This window comes from Pseudomyrmex gracilis, unplaced genomic scaffold, assembly GCF_002006095.1.
Source record: "Pseudomyrmex gracilis isolate BER0280 unplaced genomic scaffold, ASM200609v1 scaffold_56, whole genome shotgun sequence".
In the NCBI taxonomy this organism is placed as follows: domain Eukaryota; kingdom Metazoa; phylum Arthropoda; class Insecta; order Hymenoptera; family Formicidae; genus Pseudomyrmex; species Pseudomyrmex gracilis.
Genome location: NW_018020640.1, coordinates 406,687 through 430,118, shown reverse-complemented (window position 1 = coordinate 430,118; position 23,432 = coordinate 406,687). Strand labels below are relative to the sequence as shown.

At 36.6% G+C, this 23,432-nt stretch overlaps 5 protein-coding genes and 1 non-coding gene across 7 annotated transcripts; 2 read left to right on the top strand and 4 right to left on the bottom strand.

Annotated features, from left to right (window-relative positions):
• Positions 1-413: 413 nt before the first annotated feature.
• LOC109853886 (carbohydrate sulfotransferase 11-like) lies at positions 414-2,248 on the top strand. The gene is made up of 5 exons (XM_020426432.1): positions 414-725; positions 1,081-1,277; positions 1,395-1,514; positions 1,599-1,742; positions 1,841-2,248. The coding sequence occupies exons 1-5, from the start codon at positions 474-476 to the stop codon at positions 2,223-2,225; spliced, it is 1,098 nt and encodes a 365-aa protein (XP_020282021.1). The 5' UTR covers positions 414-473; the 3' UTR covers positions 2,226-2,248.
• Trnad-guc lies at positions 867-938 on the bottom strand. The gene has a single exon. It is a non-coding gene; the product is annotated as a tRNA-Asp (tRNA).
• On the bottom strand, positions 2,244-5,619 carry LOC109853883 (SUMO-activating enzyme subunit 2). Of its 2 annotated transcripts, none has more exons than XM_020426426.1 (8): positions 5,308-5,619; positions 4,858-5,012; positions 4,480-4,767; positions 4,258-4,325; positions 3,940-4,158; positions 3,609-3,866; positions 2,913-3,493; positions 2,244-2,700 (listed from the first exon to the last, which is right to left on the bottom strand). In XM_020426426.1, exons 1-8 carry the CDS (start codon positions 5,449-5,451, stop codon positions 2,464-2,466), a joined length of 1,950 nt encoding a protein of 649 aa, XP_020282015.1. In that variant the 5' UTR covers positions 5,452-5,619; the 3' UTR covers positions 2,244-2,463. The 2 variants fall into 2 exon arrangements, with proteins under 2 accessions (XP_020282015.1, XP_020282016.1); XM_020426427.1 differs by having other exon boundaries at positions 2,245-2,697.
• A 457-nt stretch (positions 5,620-6,076) lies between these two features.
• Positions 6,077-8,798, top strand: LOC109853940 (BRCA1-associated protein). Its single transcript, XM_020426537.1, has 6 exons — positions 6,077-6,372; positions 6,509-6,812; positions 6,927-7,116; positions 7,297-7,612; positions 7,807-8,231; positions 8,326-8,798. Exons 1-6 carry the CDS (start codon positions 6,294-6,296, stop codon positions 8,707-8,709), a joined length of 1,698 nt encoding a protein of 565 aa, XP_020282126.1. The 5' UTR covers positions 6,077-6,293; the 3' UTR covers positions 8,710-8,798.
• A 275-nt stretch (positions 8,799-9,073) lies between these two features.
• On the bottom strand, positions 9,074-15,918 carry LOC109853939. Its single transcript, XM_020426536.1, has 18 exons — positions 15,746-15,918; positions 15,402-15,655; positions 14,894-15,193; positions 14,573-14,800; positions 14,080-14,415; positions 13,516-13,928; positions 13,158-13,440; positions 12,558-13,043; positions 12,228-12,475; positions 11,969-12,161; positions 11,725-11,879; positions 11,313-11,615; positions 10,960-11,192; positions 10,403-10,775; positions 10,098-10,283; positions 9,801-9,959; positions 9,433-9,664; positions 9,074-9,336 (listed from the first exon to the last, which is right to left on the bottom strand). Exons 1-18 carry the CDS (start codon positions 15,841-15,843, stop codon positions 9,098-9,100), a joined length of 4,719 nt encoding a protein of 1,572 aa, XP_020282125.1. The 5' UTR covers positions 15,844-15,918; the 3' UTR covers positions 9,074-9,097.
• Positions 15,919-16,184: 266 nt separating this feature from the next.
• Positions 16,185-17,877, bottom strand: LOC109853890 (superoxide dismutase [Cu-Zn]). The gene is made up of 4 exons (XM_020426444.1): positions 17,595-17,877; positions 17,156-17,252; positions 16,665-16,852; positions 16,185-16,523 (listed from the first exon to the last, which is right to left on the bottom strand). Exons 1-4 carry the CDS (start codon positions 17,661-17,663, stop codon positions 16,416-16,418), a joined length of 462 nt encoding a protein of 153 aa, XP_020282033.1. The 5' UTR covers positions 17,664-17,877; the 3' UTR covers positions 16,185-16,415.
• Between the last annotated feature and the right edge of the window lie 5,555 nt (positions 17,878-23,432).

The window sequence follows — 23,432 nt, the reverse complement described above, 5'->3', positions numbered from 1 at the left end:
AATTTTTTACAAGTGCATTTAATAATTTTTGTTTTGTTATAAATTATTTATGAACATTCACCAAATATAACACGTTAATGTAAATATGTATAATTTCCCGATTTAGAAAATCAGGAAATCGATACAGATAAGAATTATCTCATCCTGCCTACACAAATATTTCCCGCTTGGTTTGACAAAAGCATGAAGATGCTAACTTTAGTACGTTACAGCATCCTTTTCACGCGTTATTGTGTAGTAATTTTATACAAGTTGTTTCAACATTTATAAAAAAAGAAAAAATAGTTAAATATATTTAAAGAGTATTTTTAAGAAACAAATATATTTAATATATTCAAATAAAAATTTAGTGTTCAAAAAAAAAAACTGTTGTACATGTACAAAATTTAATATATATTTTTGTTACATAATAAAAATAATAAATTGCGCGATTAAAAAACTTATCTTGTGCGCTACAGAATTATCGCTTAATTATGGTAATTATTTCTGTTAAAGTGCAAATCAAATATGTTCTGTGTATCGTGCTGTATTTTATTTTCTGTTTAATATTGATCAAGATGTTAAAACATTTTGACTCAAAAGACGTTATAAGCGTGACAATGCGCCACACGCAACCACAAAAATCTCGTTTTGTAAAATCCGCAAACATAATTAAGAAAAATATCGAGTTCGAAGTCAACATGTTGCGAAGAGACGAATTGAAAGGCGAAGCTATTGATTTGCAGGTAGTTAGTAAAAATGATATCGCAAACTTTTTTTTTTTTTTTAAATAATTTGTTTATAGTGCAATAGGTTGCATTAATCTTACTGCCACTCAAAGATTTATTCTTATTTGACAAAAGTAAAATTAAAAAAAAATAAATCACCTCCCCGACGGGGAATCGAACCCCGGTCTCCCGCGTGACAGGCGGGGATACTAACCACTATACTATCGAGGACTTGTCGGACACACGTCCCAATTTAAAATACTTCAGTTATAATTTTTTGTTTTAAGAAAAAAAGAGGGTACATCCGTATACAAACGTTACAATTGACTCTTGTAAAAGTATTAATTAATAATAAATATACTTTTGTTAACAGAAGAGCGCGACACTTCTCCAACAGATGTCGGACACCTGTACGAAGTACAACTTGAAGACTCCTCTTGTGAAGAAACATTTTTTATACAACAATAAACATAAATCTTTATATTGTTGGATCCGCAAAGTCGCGTCCACCAGTTTCACCAAATTATTCTCCGACATGAACAATCGTCAAATCACCCATAACTTTTACAAGTAGGAAATTTTCTTCTTATATATGTGTACATATATATAATCTTTATAATAAATATTTTATTTATTTTATTTATTCTAAATAATCGAGATAATTATTTCACAACGCGCAATCAACAGGGAAGTGGACTTTCTCTCGCCGGAAAATATAAAAGAGTTGCAGAATTTGATTCACAACAATGACGTCTTTAAACTGCTCGTCGTCAGACATCCGTTTCAACGACTAGTCTCATCGTATAGGTAATTAACAATTAATACGGATCATTAGTTTCGCTGCTTCACAAAAAAAAAAAAAAAAAATTGCAAATTGCACGGTGTTCACAGAGACCGTATCGAAGACAACACCAGACACACCGCGCAGAGCTGGCTTTATGCCCGTCAGATCTTTTATCTTTCGAGACCAGAACTCTTTCGTTCCAACGTGTCGACTGGTAACAGTTTGCAACGAATATTCTCGCCGGATAGAAGGTACGAAAACAAAATATATATTTTGTTTTATTTGATCTGTATATAACACATACAAACACTCACATATTCAGCTATTATCGCTTTTATCGTTTTTGCAGGCTGAAAATAGTGCCTACTTTTCGAGAATTTCTAGAGTGGCTGCTGAAGCAACCGCCGCGTCACGACGACGTTCATTGGGCGCAATATCACACTCACTGTGCAGTTTGTAACGTAAGTTACAATTTTATTCTAAAATTGGACGATTACACTCTCGGGGAGATCAATTACGTTCTGTTGAAACTGAAGTTGGACAGAGATAAGGTTTATCTGCCCAGACTGCAACGTACTCGCGCTGAAGCCTCTAACTTCGATGTAACGTGCAGATACTTCAGCAACTTGACCACCGATATGGTCTCGCAGCTATACGAAAGGTACAAAATGGATTTCAAGATGTACAACTACAAACCGGACAAATATTTACATTGCGCTAAGAGAAAAAATTAATAGCACACAATTTTACCGCACAAAGTAACAATAAATATTTATCTAATTAACGTGATGATAAAAAAAACATCTTTTACAATGAAATAAGGAAATGATTATTTCTAATGGAATCTTCTCTTGTATCTCGTGTTGTTTTTATAAATGAAATATAAAATAAGTTTCACTTATTTTCTGTACATGTGTAATGGTATAAGATTATAAAGATGACAATGAGATTGGATAGATATTGTTTATGAAGTTAATCACACACTATCAAACAATCGTCCTCGGAAGACTCCAATTTTTTTGTTTTTGTCAGTTCAGATGAGTTAGAGTAAGACACGTCGTTGCTGTCGATGATACAAATGTCGTCGTCGTCATCATCATCCGTTTTATTGACTTGTAACTTGCGTTTCTTGGCTGCAATATCCTCGACATCGGTTGAATCAGGTTTGCGCTTCTTCGCGGCGATATCCGCCGACACGGTCGCGTTCTGTTTAAAAAAAAAAAAACAAGATTTTCTTAATAACAAGAAATATATAAGGCCTTACGAGCCATTCGCAATATGTTTGAGCGGAAACTGTGCGTGTATATTTCTTGTTATTAATTTCAACGATCTTTAAGTCATAATTGTTCAAGTTTTTCTTACTTTTCTTTTCCGTATAAAGTAAAAAAAAAAAAAAAATATTCTCTAAAAGAATCACTTACCTGTCCGTTGGATGTCGAAGGTTTCTCTTCAATTTCTTTCGGTTTAAGCGCATCTTTATCGGCAGTTATCAAAAACAGAGGACTGTCGTCCTTCGGACCAGGTTTCTCGCGATAAACCACAAAGATAGTCAGCGAATAATTCTGATGAAAATCATCGACTTTAAGTATTGTTCCGTCCTTAATTCCCAATTCTTCCAATTTCTTGTCGTTGTTGCAATCCGTCTCGCCTTCTTCACTGCTGATAACGACCGCGCCGGTACCGTCGATCATGACATCAGGAGCGATCATGTTGAGTCTGTTTTTCAACACCAACTCCTCAAGCTCCTTGATCGTCATATTGGCCGTATCAACTGCCAACACCGCTTGCGGCGTGGGCGCGCACACGTAACACTTGGGATTGGGCGGATTCAACGCCTTCTCTGGCACCAATAACTGATTACGATGGTTCATTTTCAGACGCAAGTAAACCGATCTGCAAGCTTGCAAGTTGTTGCTCAGTACTTGGTAAGCATGAAGAACCACCATGCCGGCGATTATGGCATTGGTGGTGGCGATCGCCGGAATTATGTTGCCGGCCATTGCTACGAATCAAACAAAGAATCGTGTCGAGATTAGAAAACGGATTTTAGAAATCAAAAAATTTCACGTGCAAAAAATAGATTTAATTCTAAAATTAGAGTGACTACTTTCACTAACATTTGATGTCAAATCTGGTCTTTTGAGGAATTCCGAAGATGTAGGCGCGAATATTGGCACATGCGGCGACGAAATCCATAGCGTGTTGATCATCTTTGTCCCAAACCAAAAAGTTGGTCGACGATTTTTCCTGGGAAGCTCTCAACGCTTGATTTAAATTTTTTAACGATTCCGCGAAGATCGAGCCGCACTTGGAAATACTCCAGCGCTGCTGATCTTTCAAACCGGGGTAATTAATTTCTTTGCTACATCCGGCCACTTAGAAAAACAAAACTTGAAATTAGAAAAGATATTAAACATAAAAATACATTATTTAAAAAATGATAGAAACCTCCATCTGGCAATTCTCTCCAATTTAATGGCGTTGGAGGTCTACGTTTCTTCCATAAATTGTCCATGCTTAACAGATATTTGATATCATCGTGAAATAATTTTGTGAACAGCTTTTCTGGATCGTAGTCACATGACTGAGCCCAAATTCTCGTGGAAACTCGGTCAATGTTACCTTTGTTATTAGATTCCGACTGCAAAGCTTCCTTTCCCGCTATGTCTACAACATTAAAAAAAAAACCCCATTATTAATTAAAAACCTAAAGTAAATAATTATTTATACCAATATTTACTTTCTAATAAATTAATTTTATATTACCAGCTGCTTCAGGGTCTGCTGTGTCTGGAGAAACATCTTGATCAGGGTCATCTTCACCAAATAATTGACTGTAACATTTAATTAGACAAATTAAAAAAAAATTAATAATTGTCTATAAATTTTAAATTTTAATCATTTATATAAAGTTTATACATATAGTAATTTTATAAGACATAGCACTTTAGAAATTATTTAAAACAAATATATTGCAATACTGCTTACTTGAAAAGATGTTTAGCCCATACTATGCAATGAATAGGTTCACTGGGTGTATTACGTATGGTACAACCTGGAAAAGTCTTCTGTGCAGCTTTAGGTGTACATTCGTAACATTGACTCAGACCTTTTTTAATAAGTTCAACCTGACCCTCATAACCTGCAGTACCAGATTCAATTAATGGTACATCCGCAGCTAGGCACATACGATTCACATGGTTTCTAGCTGCCCTATTATCAAGGGCATTCAAAACTATTGTGAATCTCTTAAAAAAAGATAAGCCAAAATCTGGTCTGCAAGCACAAAAGGATTTAAAAAATATAAAATCAACATCACTATTAATACAAGCAAAAAAAAAACAACAGCATTAAAAATAAACTTACGATGTAATACTGTCATGGTAGTGTTTTATTTTGACATCTGGATTAAATGTTGATGCTGTTTCACATGCTACTTTAGCTTTCGACATTCCCACATGTTTCTTTTGAAACAAAAACTGTCTGTTTAAGTTGCTTACATCAATTGTATCTAAGTCGATCTAAAAAAAAATCATTAAGAGAATTTCAACTAATACGTTTTAAACATAAAATTTATAAGATATTAATTAGGTTATAAAATACTATGATAATATATGTAATATATATATATATATATATATATGTATAGTATAATAATACTGTAAAAATATACTATAATAACATATAGAGTACTAATTAGAGATATATATACATATATATATATAAATATAAAATTACAGAACGCGTTGCCTCCCGCGTAAACCTATAAACGAGGTTATGATACAAATATTGTGAAAACAAAGATTGTACACTTACGATTTCGACGTCGGGAAATCCGGACATAACGAGATTTTTAAGGATCTCGCAGCCGATCCCACCGGCGCCGACGACGAGCACTTTGCTCTTCAAAATAGCTGCTCTCAAATCCTCCTGTAACATTCCTTTCATGTTGGCCGCCATTTTGATGTATAAGAAATGGAGAAACACGAAACAGCTTTGGCGACGCCGGTGCTAGCGCGTCCTCCGTGGTCCTCCGCGTAAAATCTTCAAGCTTGCTTTCCAGCAGAGAGAAGAATGATACGTTCATCAATATATCGGTTGTTCGATATTTGTCAGATCTCGGACGAGAGCCAGTGATGAAAGTTTTGGCAGGCTAGCACCAAGAGCACCAAGGTGGTGGGAGCCACTGGGAATACGCACACAGGCGAGACCGCCGTCCGTGTGTGTGACGTCATGCACACGGACGGCGGTCTCGCTTGTGTGCGTATTCCCAGTGGCTCCCACCCTTGGTGCTAGCCTGCCAAAACTTTCATCACTGACGAGAGCTAGAGAGCGAGATAATCTTTTTGTATAAACCGGCACAAAATATCAGACGGTGCAGTACTTACTAGCGCGGACGAGAGTTTCGTCCGTTCCCAATCTCTCCTCTCACTGAACTCGATCTGAAACTTGTCTGTTTCGCACCACGTCTCCAATCAGAAAGTCCGCCCACTTCACAATCATTGGCTGCCAGCCAGGGATGTTGCGCGCAACGCTGTCCCACTTTGTCCGTTTTTTTTTTTTTTCCCCTATGCGCAGACCGATCTCTTCTTCTTCGCAGCCCAGCTGTCCAGCGAATTTTACGATCTTATTTCGAACGATGTTAGATGAGGTTATGTTGTTTTTTGATACAAAACAGACATTTCTCTAGCGGTATTGTGTATTTTTCTGTTGTTCGAGAATGAACGTGGAAGACAATTGTAACGATCAAAGTAAACAGTGGAAAATACTTAACATAATATGATGCAATTTAATAATGTGGCATGAATTCGTCCGCTGTTCTGGTGTCTCTGTGCGTTATTCGCATCGAGATTTGTGATCCACAGTTGGATGAGACTGCCAGTAATTATAAATCATCTTATTGCATAAATTTATTGTCGTAAATTTTTTTTTTTAATAGCATTTTTTTGAATTTTAAGCGCCAATTAAAGTAGGTAATGAAGGTTGTGACTAATGCACATAAAATCTTTTACCACAGGCACCATGGCTGCGAGAAAGATGAGAGGTTGCAGAGAACCAAGAGATATTACTGTAGAAACTTATACAAACATGACAGAAAATCCATCGCCATTATTATCAAACCAGAGCACAAGCAAGTCGCATTCATCATCGAGAGCAAATTCTGAAGAGATATCGTTTGCAAATACAAATTCTGTCTCAAATACAACTTCGGCAGAAAGTCCTGGCGCTGCAGCTTGCACTTCACCCGATCAAATAAATTTTATTTCCGGAAATCCTTTCGTAGAAGTTACAAAAGGCATCCTACATCTTTTCAAAGAAGAGTAAATTTTTGTTTTTGTTTGCTAACAAAATGATTTAGATATTATTTAGATATTTAAGTGATAATTCAGATCAGAGAGTTCAAAATTATAATATTTGTGTGTTTTTATTTTTAGTGAATTGACAGAAATGCGATGTGCTGCGGATCGCAGCCACACCATCTGCATCCTGTCCGTGCCAGCAACAATGACCTGTCACGACCTTTTGACTTTTACAGCAGCTTGTCATCAGGATATGCAGCATTTTAGAATCCTTAGAGACGGCAGTCCTAATCAGTATATGGCTTTGATTACTTTTAGATCATCTGTGAGTAAACAATTTGAACAATATACTTTTGATATTTAAAAAAAAACTAATCGGTTTTATGTAGCAGTAAATAGTAGTAAATTAAATTATATAGAATTTATAAAATTAATTTTATTGATGTTACAAGATTTAGGAATTGTAGTACGGAAGTTTGGTAAGAATTTTTCTGTTGAATTTCAGAGTGCGGCAAGTGAGTTCTATGAAACATTTAACGGTGTTCCTTACAACTCTTTAGAACCAGATGTCTGCCACATGGTGTTTGTATCCAGAGTTGAGGTTGGAGACAATGGGATGTCTTTGAGTGGACATACAGAGTTACCATCGTGCCCCGTTTGTCTGGAAAGGATGGACGAGAGCGTGGATGGGATTCTTACAATATTGTGTAACCACACTTTCCACTCCAGTTGTCTTGTGAAGTGGGGTGACACATCCTGTCCTATCTGTCGATACGCTCAAACTCCGGAACCATTGGCTGAAAGTCGTTGTATGGAATGTGGTAAGTTGTTTTTCTGATCTTAGGATTTAAAGCTTGAAATATTAAATTTATCTTTTGTTTTCTTAGGATTTAGACTGTTTAGAAAAAATCCTGTCAGTGTTTGTATATTATATATTAGGAACTTACAATTTTTTGGAAAGCTAGGATATTCATTTTTTATGTAAATTGGATAAAAATTACATAAATTTTTTTAGTTGCAGACACCAGTAACGACGCTTTGTGGATTTGCTTGATCTGTGGGCACGTTGGTTGCTCGCGTTATCATCAAGGGCACGCGTTCGAGCATTACCGAGACACGCATCATTGTTACGCGATGCAATTGGGCAACAATCGCGTCTGGGACTACGTGGGTGACAACTTCGTGCATCGATTGTTGCAAGATAAGGATGGCAAGATGGTGGAAGGTGGTCCCACCACGGCCAAGAATGAAGGCGCTGCCGTAGAGGAGAAGGTCGATTCGGTGCAGTTAGAATTCACGTATTTACTAACGTCGCAGTTGGAAACGCAACGACAGTATTTCGAGGAAAAGCTCAATCGATCGGAGCAACGTTCCATAGCGGATATAACCGAGCTGAGAGATAAATTAGGAGAAATATTAGAAGAAAACGCACAATTTAAGGTAGATAATGTATCTTATCGTTTTTTGGTTTGCCTTTTTTGCTATTTTTCTTCACAATAGCTTGACTGTAAGGAAACCATTTGTATTTTGTCAGAAACAATTCACGACGCTTAGTCGTGAAAAGCAAACGCTGGAGAAACGTCTGCAGCACTCCAACAACAAATTGGCGCAAATACAGGCGGAATTGACGGAAGAGAAAGATCTGAGAAAAGCTTTGCAATCAAATCAGGTCTTGTGGCAAGCGAAATATAAGAAGTTACAAGACGAATTGTCCGAATTAAAGACAGCCAAAGAAACGGAGATTGCTGATTTGAAAGAACAGATTCGCGATCTCATGTTTTTCCTGGACGCGCAAAAACAGATCGAGAACTCCACCGATCGGGAAGAAATCGCAGCGGGTCAAATTGTAATCCCTCCAAGTCCGAAAGGTGGAAAATCGTCGGGATCTCGCGAACATAGAAGTTGCAAGAGGCGTTAATGTTATCGGGGAAGTATACATATAAAACTTTGAATTTCTTTTAATTTGTTTTAAATTTATTTTGGAAAAAACCTTCTATATATAAAACAAAAACTGTAAAAAACTATTTTAAAGTCAATTATAAAGAAAGTAACGATTAAAGTTGTCAGTAAAATTTATATAAAAATATCACAGAAAGTGATTTCTTACAACATGAAAGAGAGAAAAATCTTCAGTTAAATGTTATTTATTTTTAATCAAATATAAACTCGTCATTTATATTTTATACAACTACTTTGTGTATTAAATACAAATTTTCTAACGCAAATTATACTAATTCTACTAGTTGTAAGAAATATAGGAGACTTGAATAGACGTAAATGTTTGATCGAGCGTCGTCTTCAGTATCTCATACATTCTCATCTTGTCTGAATGCTGGATTGTCATAATGAAATCGAGTTGAATTCATTTGTTCTGAGTTCGGATGAAAGATTGGATCGTTTGTAGATCTCAAATTATCAGCGCTGTCGTAAACGTAGGACGGTCTCTGAGACTGTGATCTTCTGTTTTCCAAAATTGTCGATCGTCTTCGCTCGAAAGCGTCAAATGTATTTCTCGACATTCGCGAGAACATATGCCGTGTCAAACCTTCGAAATATAGAAGTAATTATCAGATAATATAAAAATTTATATAACGATTAATGTTATATAAACAATTATATGTAATTAACAGAAGTTAAATACCGGAGGCTTTTGGATCACGAAGTTTCTTCCGAAACAGTTTCTCGAAATTTCCAAACATCCTAAATGGTCTTCGTGAATTATCCGATAGTTCGTGCACAGTCTTTCGCCTACCGGGAGCGGTCATGGTGCTTCTTCGTAGCTCCAAAAGTATGTCGTCCTCCGCTGTGCGTTGAAGCGCTTGTGCTATCGTATCAGCGTGTTTTTCAAAAGCGATGTCCTCTTCCGTCATTTTCTGTGTGAAAACACGAGTGAGAAAATATTTACAAATTAATTGCAAGTGAAATTGCAATTTTTTTCAAGTGTTGTTGTTTGACGTGTCTGTTCATAGAAAAAAAATGAGCTAAAATATTTTAAACGTTATATATTACCTTGCAGAAAGGAAGTTTCGTGGTGGCAAGTACATGAGAGAATGTGTCAAAACGATGAATTAGCATGGCGACAAACTGCACGCCTAATATGCTAATGAACGCGGCGATAAACAGACATCCAATCGGCTCGAGTCTTAAATATTCTTTCGTCAAATGTACCTGTCGAAATTCATTCGTTAGTGCATGTCACATCACATCGCAAATGAAACGCCTTATATTATCGGTTATTAGATTTTATCGTGTGTGTGATTTAATTACGCACGCACATCCACGCGCACAAAAGTAAATTTCACTCACTTCCTCTTTTCCCGTGTCATATTTGAGATACGTGACATTGTACTTGACGCTTAGCGGCCATTGTAAATGCAATACGTTTTTGTTCAACTGCATAAGAAACACGATCAACACGAACAGAGCGTTTATCATAAAGAACTTCAATAAATACGCGTCGCGGGAGTTTATCAGTTCCTGAGTTATTTTGTTCTAAAAAATAAATTTATGATAATTAATTTTATAATAAAATATAATACATTTTGTTTTTATTATTTTTTTATAACTTATCCGTTGTTCTTATTTGTTTTCGAGGAAAAACTCGAATTCACCTGACTCTCCTCGTCGGTTTCGATCGGTCGCAAATATTTTCCGATCAGATAATTCCAAAATTCTTCCTCGGAATTCGACAGAAAATCCACCTCGCCTCGTCGTAATCTTTCGTCCTGAAGCCAGTAAGGACTGATGAGAAAGTTCGAACGTGCTTCTTGACTCGAAGTCGCCGACACTTGTGTCAGAACGTCGCTTTCGTCGTCGTCGAAATCTTTGTAACTCCTGTTCTCAGGATCGTTCTTATCGTTTATATGTTGCAACTCTTCTTCCTCATTCTCTTGCATTGGAAAATACGATCTCGAGTATATATTGGCGTTGGAAGACGATTGACCAATGTCAGCATCCGTGTTTGTTGTGTGTAGCCTGTAATTGCTAATAAAATTGCGTCGACGTTAGAAAAGAGGCGATACAAAATATAAATTATTTATAAGAATACAGTTGGACAATTGTGATAAAACTAGAAATTAATAGAAAAATGTTTTTTTTATACATCTTAACAAAATTCGAACAAACAAATAATTTTAAACGACTTATAGTAACAATGACTTCTTCGAACCTGTCCAGTAACTCTAAACGTTTGTTTATTTGTTGCAAGGATTGATCAATTTCGCACAGTCGTTTTTCTTCGTAACTCATTCCCGTGTGAATGCAGCAACTGCATTTGAAGAGATCACCCAACGAAATTTCGAAGGAACCTTTCTGATTCTTATCTTCTTGCCTATTTTCCTTTCTTGTCATGAACCCGGTTAGATTGTCAATCGCCGAAGGACTGTGCTCGTCTTGAGGTTTCTTCGTTTTTTTGTGTGTGTGTGTAAATATGTGATTATTTATAAAATAGTTTTCATCAAAAAGAAAAGTTTTGAGTTTTTATCGAACTAAATTCACAACTCATAATTAATGAATACTCACGACATTCGGCGGCTTCTTCAAATCTCGCGTGCCCCATGTAACGTTATGCACATTGAAAACAGAAAAAATGATCAACAGCATGTACATGGACGGTACGGTGATGTAATAAATAATGCCGCACAACAAACAAGACACTTCTTGGGGGTGAAACAGACCAGCTACGGTTAGTTGAATCGCAACGATGAAGAAAAGAAGACTGCTGGGAGCAAGCCATCCATCTTCGGCAATTTGAAGCATAATTCCCATCAGGACGATAACCATTACCAGCCCATATATGACGCTAATGATTTCAGCTACCAATAACTGTTCAATTACATCAATAATCAGTAGAGATAAATAGCACCGAGAATTAGAAATTAAATTGATAAAAAATTGTTTCAAACTTGTTGAGGCAAAGTTATTAAGCAAGTACCTGCGTGCGCTCTTTGCAATAAAAACAAACTCCAACGAACACGACAATCGGGATCAAATTGTACCAAAAACTGGTCCAATTGTCGATATGAAACGCGGCGACAAACGCACCAACCAACATTAAAAATATTGTACCTGGTCCCAAGATTGTGCTTCCTTCAACCAAACCAAAGAGTAAAGTGGCAATAGATTTACAAAGAAAATATATTCGGTTGAAAATTTATATATTGTGTCAAATGCCATACCCATTAGGATCCACTGATAGGCGATATACAGAAACGAGATGTCGTTATTCACCCTTCTCGTTTCTTTGGAAGTCATAAGCAGGTCAAATATATTCGCCACGGTGGACGGTATCCATCTACGACGTTGTATGTAGAACTCTCTGAAGAGTTCTGGCGCGTGAGTGTACGCGTCACTCGCCGCCGAATATTCGACCTAATAAACCTTCTTGTTCTGAGTTGGAACATACAAAAACACAATCACTTAAAATTATTTACTTACCCGAGACCCTACTTGAAGGAGTAACGTGCAGAGCCATCGATCTTCACCTTGGTCGTACTGGATATAGTGTCTGGCATCGGTTGATTTGGTGGCGTACTTTGCCATCACGTTGTGTTGCATCAATGCTTTTGCGCGGAAAAGAGAGAAACAACCAGGACTACATAGAACGCAACCGATCGTGTGTTCCGTGGATTTTTGCAGCCAATGACCAATTGCGTATTCGAATTTTTGGAACCAGACCATTGGACCTGCGTGTCAAATCATCAACGACTCAGGTTATTATATATCTAAAATACATTTATTTAATTTATCTCATCTCGCATAGTGTACCAGATCCGACTGGATGTATTCGTCCGCATGCGGCACCTAGATCTCTGTCTTTTTTCATCAGATCCACCAGGACCTTGACGGCATCCGGTTGAAAATCAATATCCCCGTCCAGCGTGAGAATGTACGTGTTCTCGGCGATGATTTCCTTCCGATCAACGTCTATCGGCAATCCCAACAGACAGTATCCCAGAAGATAATACATGTACATTACCTGACTCCATCGTTTTCTGTGCCTGATTTTATTCTTGTCCTTCAGGTGGACCATCAGTTGATTCTTTCCCGGCAACGTCCACACGAGACGACCGCCGTAAGGCGTCGGATATTTCGTGGGCGGTAAAAAGCGCATAAACAAGTTCTCCACGTTTCTTTCGATCGTCTCCACCAGCGTGATCACGTAATGATTGACTTGGGTTTCGTTCTCGTCGTGATTGCACAAACCGATGCATCCGTGCATGCAACAAAACGCATCGTCAAAGAAAATGTGAGCTGATAACAAATAAACACGTGTGCATATATAAAAGAGATGAAATTTAATAGCTAGTTATGTTATTGTGTAACACATATTTCTTAACTATAACTACTTTGCGATGAACAACTTACTTTCTAGTTCGTAATAATCCTTCATGTGAACTTTATAATGTTTCTGCGTGCTATGTATCGCACACTGGTTCTTGTCCAATCGCAGAATACTGCGCACCAGTTGATTCATCTCGTTCTTCTCTTCGTGCCACATCGTGGCACACGCGTAAATTTTCGTTACTCGATCTTTGCGTTTTTTAACCGCCGTATCCGAATAGTCTTTGTTAAAGTCTTCGATTCTGTCCGACATACCATCCAAACCGATATCGTTGGGATCAATGTACGTGAGACCGCCGTTCTGAAACTTTTTAATTGAAAACGCGCTATAACGTAATGAGAAATCAAGCTACGGGTCAAATCAATTGCGTTAACTTCTCACCGGAACTTCTTTGTTTGTATCTTCGTTCTCGTCGTCCTCGTCAATATTTTCATTCCGCGTTCTTCTATTCAACGCTAAACATTGGTCGATCATGAGTGAATCGTAAGTGGCAATGGCGAAGATTCTTTCCGCGGACGCCAGTCTTTCGTTCTCGATGGTCCACAGGTGCATTGTGATCCACATCTGCGACATCGGCCACGTTAGCCATAACAGCCACCACCAATAAGAAAAAAACTCTTCCCAAGTTCCGAATAAAAATTCGTTGAAGAAGATGTAATTATCTTTCATGATGGATTGAAAGATGCAAACGTCAGCACACATCGCCATGACGAAACACATTGTTCCTATAGCAGCTAGATTTGTCGGAAATGCGAAACCGAACTGATGCATGTGAGTTCTATAGGCAAATTTACCTGAAATCGATTATTTTCAAGAAATAAAAAAAATGAATGATGATAATCAGACGCGGCGAGAAGAGAAGTGCAAAATTAAAACTATAACATTTAACGAGTCAAAATATATACTGAATAAATAAATTAGTTACTTGAATAACTAATCCCTTACAAGATTGATACGTTATCATGGCGCAAACAGCTTGAATGACGAAGACAAATAAAGGCACGAGGGAGTTCAAGCTTCTTGGAAGTTCAGTGTCATCGAAGTAATCGACAACATGACGATCAGATGCGTATTGTGTTCTATTCTCTAGAATTAGATTGATCGTATACGTTCCGGCGAAACTGGGTGAAAAAAATTGTCCGGCGTCGATTCCTTTACACACGCTGACAATGAGAGCACCGGTAATGAAAACAAACATCCTCAAGAGAGACATGTATCCTTGTATAATATGCTGGCCCGGATGAAGATCCTCTTTCACGCGTAACAAAAACCTCATCAGACCTATTTCAAATTTTTTCATCTTGTAATCAATTTGAAACAAATACATACGATAGAGGTTCCGCAATTATACGAAATTTGTATTCAACCCCGTTGTCTTCGCGAGATTTGTTCCTTGTGCAAAAGCGATCTATTTGTTATGCAATTTTCTCGTACGTACCTACGTAGCTGTGGGGTGACACGAAGTTGCTCCACCAGCGAATCGAGCACAATAAAAGCGCGATGGGAAATATCCATTTCGAACTTGATTCGGCGTGACCGTCATCGATCAACGGCCACAATATCAATCCGCTGATTTGCGCGACCAGTGCCAGCGTATCGAAAATTTTAAACAACGCACATTTGCTCAATGACAAATTTTGATTCTTGTTGTGTCGAAAAAGCAGATCTGTTGTTAATAACGCAATAGTTAACAAATTGGCAAAAGCCACGAGAGAAATAATCATTGTTTTTTTTTTTTTATTACTATGCGCAAACTCACTTAACAATCCCGGTACGGAACATAGGCAAGAAAAAGTAACGGCGCCCTGCACCGCATTCATCTGCGGCAGAATGACAAACGTCAGCAACACCAAACCGATCGTGTGGAGCGTTTCTATCACGATCACGAACAGGATTGTTGATATCTTCGGCGTCCTAACTTTTCTTTTGAAATAGTTCCACATTGTGTTTAACACGCCGATACACTCCGGCACGAGAAATATGAAGATTAAGCACCACGTCCATTTTATTCGGCCGTCCTGCGTATGTTCGGCTAAAAATTTGCCGGGCAGTTTCGAATCTAAAAAGTTAGTTGCGATTAAATGCGATAAAAATTAACGATCAAGACGATGTCCCGCATGATGTCATCATCTCTTTCGGTGTTAGTCATCAATTCGATCAAAGATGGTTTTCTTTTTTTTCGAAATCTGAATCGTAAATATCTACCGCAATATCTATGCAATCGCAAATATCTATGCGCTGTCGCATATTTTGTAAAACATTTTTACCGTTCAAACTGCAAGAGTACATATCGTAAGTCTTTGACGATTTGCCGTCGTACAATTGCGACGTCGCAAAGAGAATAGCTGCTTTAGATGCAATAGCGCTACACAAAACGATAACAAACAGCAATCCGTAAACGATTATTTTTATGATCTGAACGGTGACTTCCAGACACTTGTTGTTGCTCTGCATAGATCCGCTCTCCGATTGAGGCGGAAAACTTTTGAACGTGTCCCACGGTGGAACGTTTTTTTCCGAGCTGAAAAAAAAGGTTTGGCAATTCTTAAAAAAAGAAAAAAAAATACACGGTCGAAATAATTGCGACAAATCGAAGCACAAATATACACACTCTTCATCGTCGGTCTCATCGAACTCGGAACTGCTACCATCGTACTCGTTACCGAAGAAACTGATTCTCGGCCCGTCTTCCCGGTTTGTCGCTGCCATATTTTCGTAAATCTCGCGACTCGCGCATCAACTGCCAAAATCGACACATCGACCTGTTGTCCGCGACGTAATTTAAAAAAATGCGTCATTGATCGACAAGAATTCGAGGGTTTTTTTTTTTATCATTGATGCAAAGATAAGATCAGATAAGAAATAAATTGAGGCCGCGATGTTCGATAAATGCTAATCTCAAATATAATTTCCGCGCACTCGCAACTTATTATAATTAAAACTATATATCGTACATCGAACGAGAGAAACATAGAATATCGTCAAGAGAACCTACACTCAACGTGCATTTGTAGATTTATCAATTGTAGAAAAACTTATTCCATACAACATTCTATACTGCGTATAATTCTGTTTATTTAACGCTTTTATTACAACTTTGAATTCTGATGCTTTTGCATCTTCAGAAAGAATTATCACATTCAAAATCGATTTCTATCGCACTTGATAGGAAAGCAATTATTGCGTACAGTGTAACTATGTATACGCAAAAAAAACTGAATGATAAGAAAATAGTAGGTATGTGTTTATCCCTTAACCATTAACTTTTCGAACTGTCGAGTTTACTTCGTGATACCGATAACGCCACAAGCCAGACGAGCGCCAGCGTTACCAGTTGTTTTTGAGAGCTCGTGACCACCTTGGCCCAGATCGTCGGGATCAGCATGAACCTGGAAAATAAACAAGAAAAAAAATGCTCATCATAAAAGCAAATATAGTTTCATAAAGTTTTAAATATAAAAACATAATATTGATAAATATTGGTTTATAATTTGTGACAATCTGTGTGACAAGTACAACTTAATACATACCACAAGAGTTCGTCCAATGACGCTGTGCGCTCCCTTCAACTGAATTGCAGAATCAGTAATGTTGACCTTTGCAACGCCGTCAGCATTAGCTTCCACGTTTCCTAAATCTCCAACATGACGCACAGAGTGAGTGGGACCACCGTGTTCCTTTCCCAGTGGATTGAAATGAGCGCCTGCACTTGTACATCCTGCAAAACCACATCCAACAATATGTAAAAGTGTAATTTGAAATACTTTTCTATATCTTTTAAATCCAATATCACACGAGCTCAGAAAATATTTCGTACAATGAAACACATTTACAAGCAGGATTTAAGAATTTATATAGAATTATATAAAAACAAAAAAAAAGACAATACTGTGATATTCCAAATATCAGCTTCTGTCTGTGTTATCAACAGTACATACTGTCTGGAAACCTTTCGACCTTATTATGAAAAAAAATATGATAATGATATGTACAAATGTAATTTGATCAAAAACACACATACCGTTGGTGTTATCGCCAAATTCGTGAACATGAAAACCATGCAATCCTTTTTGCAAGCCAGAAATCTCTCCCGTTACTTTTACCGCATTTGAATCTTCCTGTGTGTGCAAATCAAGTTTATTACATATAAAAAAAACTTAACGAGCTGTTAATTGTTTAAAAATGGTTGAGAAGTTTAATAGTTACAAATAATTAAAGCTCATGATGATTAGAACTTTTTATAGGAAAAAAACAAATTGTTTATTATAATTATGTTAGCAGAAAAAAGAAACAACACATTTGAAAAAACAAGAATGTGCAATATTTCAAATGTGCAATGATCGGAGAAGTAAAAAAAATAACAAAGAAAAAGATACAAAAGTTTAATGATTCGATAACTTTCGTGATGCGTAACAATTTTTAATCGAGGATGCGAACAAAAGTAGACATGAATTAGTTACCGCTTGCTCGAAGTGAATAGTTCCCTTGACAGGCTCGCCTTGAAGAACACAAACCGCCTTGATCGTCATGTTTGCAAGCGTTTTCGATTGATCAACACCGACCGAATGCTACGACGGTTCTCGACAACCTGTACGATCAAAACCGATTATGCAAGAAATCGCTAAACTTGAACTGCTGAATCACGACCAATCAGAAGTGGAAAAAAACGCTGACGTACGACGTAATTGCCGGCTGATAAAATTTCAAATGATAAGATGGCCGTTGAGACGAGCCAAGATGGACTCTGCACCACTCGCGAATGCAGTCGAGAGTGATAAAGGCTGTTACACATGAAATTACTCGCGAAAATAATCAATCCGTCTTCGCCTGCGTCTTAGGAGAGCGCGCAATCTGCGCTCTGTGTTTGGCGCAACATTCTATCTTTATCTCTCATTATGTGCAAAACAAAGATAGAATGACGCGCTAGCGCACTCCCCGAACTCAGGCTAATATATGCAGCTGCTAATTGATATTTTTTTACGTCCTAATGGAGATTGACAGCGCCTCTGTCGACTAAGGCCGCGTTCCGATATTCATTGCTCTTTATTAGAAATCTACAGTTCACGTGACAAATATTACACCTTCACTGAACATTGGAATACAGTCCAAGTGACAAAACAAAAAAAAAAAACATTAAACGTTTCACGATAAAATATGTTCACCTTGTAACAAAAAAAAAAACAAAAAAAGATTCGGATATCTCTTATCAAGGAAAAAAAAGGTCGCTATCAAAGAGGTCAAATAAGTCAAATAAGTCTGAACGCATTTTACTCATTACATTTTTGAAATTTATTTATTTGTCTCTTATGTGTTTCTATACTATAATACTGTAATAACATACAAGAAATGCACTTTAATGAAACCTACAGAAGAGAATCTGAATATTTATACTGTCCATAACAAGACTTGAAACTCTTGTGTTTCGCGCTATTATTTAAATTTTTTTAAATGTTTATAATCATCCTTATTCGCAACGCATGTAATGTATGTTTAATGTATGTAATAAGAATATAACGAGAACATTAACAGAATTGTTGTTTTTTTTTCTTTCCGCATTAGCAACAAATACAAAAACGCATTTTTTCATTTAATTATATTTTATCCTTTTTTTTGTTTAATCGAGAGATATTAAGCGATTCGTACACGACAATTGATTCATTCTCTCTTACCTCCAAAAAAAAAAAATATTCACACCTCAGACATACGCGATTCGCGCACTTGCACACATAAATTTTTGTAATTTGGTTTTAAATATACCGCTCTGTCGCCGTGTATTTGATTCTAAGAAATTGTCATGATAAGAACAAATAAGCGCCATTTTCACAATATCTTTTCTCATTATAAGTGTGTGTCAATTAACCGAAATAATATTACTAATTAAAATGGCTTGCTTCTTCGCCTTCTCCCTCTCTCTTTGTTTCGCTTCTTGGAAACACGCTTTTCTGCCGCGGATGTTTTATCAAAACACATAAAAGATTTATCTCTGAATGCTCGATGGAATCGGTAAGATTCGCGCAATATTTCTATACAAATTACAATAATAATTAATTTTCGCACGTATAAATTTGATTGCACATTTGGCTAGATTTTGTAACGAATGTAACCGGCTCTTTACTCAGCAAAACTGAGTTTTTTTTAGTTCATATTGTAACTCGACATATATTGTGCAAGTGGAGGGTTTTACTCTACGCTTTTGAAATAAACAATTATTATCACATATATGTTTGTAAATAATTATTATATCAAGTGATAAAAAGCAAGAGTGTTTCCCGCGACAATTTAGACTCCTTGCAATTTTCTCGCTGAGTTTACTTGTGGACGCGTATTGAAGTATTTATATAGTCTCGCTGTAAAACAACGATTTTCGCGCAATTGCTCTTACAATCCCCGCAACACGATCTCACGCTAAGATCCAAAATGTTGTCATGGTACGCAATACAGGTTCCTTTTCCTTCAATTTCCACAAGTTGAGCGCGTGAATAAAATTATTCGCACAGTCCTTGGTCATCCACACACATTCCGCTGCATCTAACGTAACATTCTTCCGTTCACAACATTATGCTACAATTGGTTTTTTGTTCTGTTTTAGAAGTGAGATTGATCTCGAAGGCAATATTCGAAAGACATCATCAACAACAAAAAAATCGGAGTCATGTTTTTGCTTGTGTGCGGATGAATCTTACAATAATAATAATAATAATGACAACGTGAACGGTGATACATTGCGACGGTGACGTGTCAAATTTGCAATTCTTTACGCGGCGCCTATATTATAATAATTAATAATATATGTAAAAAAAAAAAAGCGAAGATCAGAACTTACGCGCAAAAGTTCCCCTCTTTCGTTAATGTAACTTGCATCGTATCGAGGAACTCGCGAGGGTTCCTTTTTCCATTATTACATTGCGCAAACATACATGTTCACTTGTAAAATTATATATCGAATGCAATCGCATAGATTTTTTGTGTGATTTTTCTTTCGCCGTTTTGTAACACATACATTTATACACACGCGCACTCACGCACACACGCGTACGAGTCAACGAATTCGAAAAGCAATGCAATTAAGAGAGTCGTTACAGATCGTACATTTTTTTTTTTTTTTTCTGTAATCGAATTCGTCGTTCCGTCGAATAATATATACGTATTCGAATCGAAACGAGACAATTATACCGCGCATTTTCAACGCACAAAGTAGCGCTCTAAACGTGGTCACTTAAAATTTACAAATTTTCAATTCGTATGGTGACATACCCGATCGGTGATGCCAAAGAATCGTACACGTATGGGTGTACATGTGTTGATATACATGTAGAAACAACCACTTTTAGGCGCAAATTAAAAGCGCGTTAAAAACGCGTGCTGGTTAGCGCGCTATACCATACTGTTGTTGAAGGATCCACCCGTCGAAGGACCATGTTTGTAAAAAATAAAAAGCAGAGTTCTATACACAACTGCTTCAAATGATGACAATGTAAACTGGATAATAATCACAATAGTTTTCTTTCTTTTTTTTTGAGAGCAACAGGTTACATCTTCAGCACATACTTTTCGCCATCTTGTTTTTTATATAAATCTTGCGGCGGTAAGATCTGTTTTTTTTTTTTTTTATTTGAATCTTTAATGACTCACTTTTTCTTTTTTTAGTTTACGTTGTGATACTCGTGTTGTTCAGTTTGCGCGTTAGATATACATTAGAATATTGCGAGTTTTATAAAAACGCGAGCAGTAACAGAAAATTAGCCGAAAAACAGCGAGGTGGCTAATTGTGATTTGATTTGTTATATTATTTCGTTAAATTTAAATTTTTTTTTATACAATGACGGATTGTTCGATCACACATACCGATCGATTTTTATATTTGATATATTCACTTAAAATATATTCTCTTTGTTACACGCATAAAAAAAGAATATTTATTAAAATTATTATAACCGAACATTCATACTCTATTTCTCGACATTTTAAGATTAATCTTCGGACACAACCGGGCGATCTTAAGATGTTCAGAAATTTCTTTTCTCGTCTTAAAATAAAAAATTTACCTCACATTTTCACGACTCATTCAAATAAATTAATATAATTTATAAATGACATATATATTTAGTAGAATACATATAATTTTTACATTAAATTTTTTAAATAAATTTATAATTTAAACACACGTATTTTAATATATGTACATATATATCCGTCACTGTAAAATTACTTGGGGGAAAAAAAAATAAATAAACAAAAAAAACCGTAGACTCGAACGCTGTCTTACTACAGAAAACACGCAAAAAGCGACTTATGAGAGAAAGTGGACATTTCTTCAATAAACTTTTCACGAGAAGACGGTTCTCACAACAGGAGATAGGAGGGGAAAAAGGAACACACGAGTTTGAACAGAAGCGGGGAAGAATCTGAAACTCTAATATATGTGTAGTCTCTTACACATCCGCGATATCACGGTGAAGCTATAAACGACTACGAAAATTAGATATGAGGAAAATGCACACTCGAACGAAAGTGGCGACAATACAAATGGAAGATGACCGTCCTCGGAACGGCGGTAAGATCACACACACGAAAAACGTTAAATGAACAACGATTAGCATTTTTCGTCTCGTAAACAGTTTGTATATAAATATACTCAGGCGAGAGGAGATTTATTTAAACTCATACGTATGTATAAAGTTTATAGCAAGAGAGATTCAGTCTTCATTTAAAAAGAAAAAAAGAACAAAAAACTATTAGTTCCTATATTATACGATACTTATGTTTGCGATTAATTAAAAATTGTTATGTACGCGATATCACAGTGCTCATCAGCATTTATCACGAAGAGGCGGAGAATGAAAATAAAGTAGAAGGTTTTGTTCTTTCCGAACTGCGATTAACGTCCATTTGTCATCGCAAGATCTATCGATTCTTGATCATTTATAGGAGCGTGTCGATGATCGCGCGACTTCAATCGATTTTCGTTAAGGAGCTTTTTAATCCCTCGCGGTCAAATAGCGATTACACACTCGCTCGAAGTACGAACGCCGCCGTTTCATATATGTGTAAAATGCGTAAATATGCCACACTATGAATTTTCTGGAACAGTCTCTTTTCTTATCTTTTATTAGTAGATATAACAACGTTCCATTTTTTTTTTTGAGAATAGAAGAGGAATCTTTTCTCCAATAGAATGTTTTTTTTTTTATCGCTTCGTGCGTACTTCGAGCGCGAAGGATTAAATTTTTAATGAGTAATATTAAAAAAACAAAAAAAAAGAAAAAAGGAAAAAACAAACTAGCGAACCAGTCTGCTATTATTCCGCAACGACCTATAGTTTACAAACTTAAACAATCTATCTAATTGCCTCGAATTACCTCGACAGGTATAGCATTTCTTACATTAACAAAACACAAGGTAAAGGGGCCCAAATCCCATCTCCCCGCGTTTAAATTTCGTCTCCCCGAAACTAAGTAGAACGCATGCAAAAATTCAGCGAGTACAATCGCTGTTTTTGTCGCTAGTTTTCAACTTGTGACTGCTCGTAATTTTGCGCAGATGCAATATTCGATCTTTATTTTAAATGTCACAAAGTGATAACCCTCATTGTGCCACACATGTAAGACTTAACAAACACGCAAAACGTAGCTCTGGTTTCCATATCTCGTCTCCTAAAAATGCTCCAAATTTTGTCCCCGGAAGGACTCATCGTGGAATATATATGGTAACTGGTGATTCTTGCAAAATTTGGTCAAATATTAACCAGTGAAGTAACATCTGAGTTCGTACGAATGAAATGCAATAAAAACGAACGAAACGTCTGCGTGCTCTCGTAAATATTGTATATTTTTTTTTTTTACTTTTTGCACATAGAATCATATTTTTACTCATAATAACGCTTCTGAAAAAAAAAAAAACATTCTAATAAGATTACACTGACAGTTTCAACTTTTTTTCTAGACAAACAAAGAGAGAACGAAATTTGGGTCCCTTACCCCATCGAGATTGTTTCGATTCTGAGATTATACATGCCATTCCTTCTTTTTTTTTTTTGTTATGGAGAAATATGTACATGCCTCGCGGTCCTAATAAACGTTGCGGGATATAATTTCAATCTCAAAATTCGCGCGTGTGCACAAACTAAAAGACGAAACTCTACGATTCTTGAATATAATCTATCAGGATACTAGGGTAAACACTATAGTTGCAGGCAGTAAAAATTTTTAGACAAAGTGCGCGAAGACGTGATAAGAATAATAATAAAACAAAGAAACCAAACAAAAACAAAAACAACTCTTGCGGTATTCTGTTTTGGC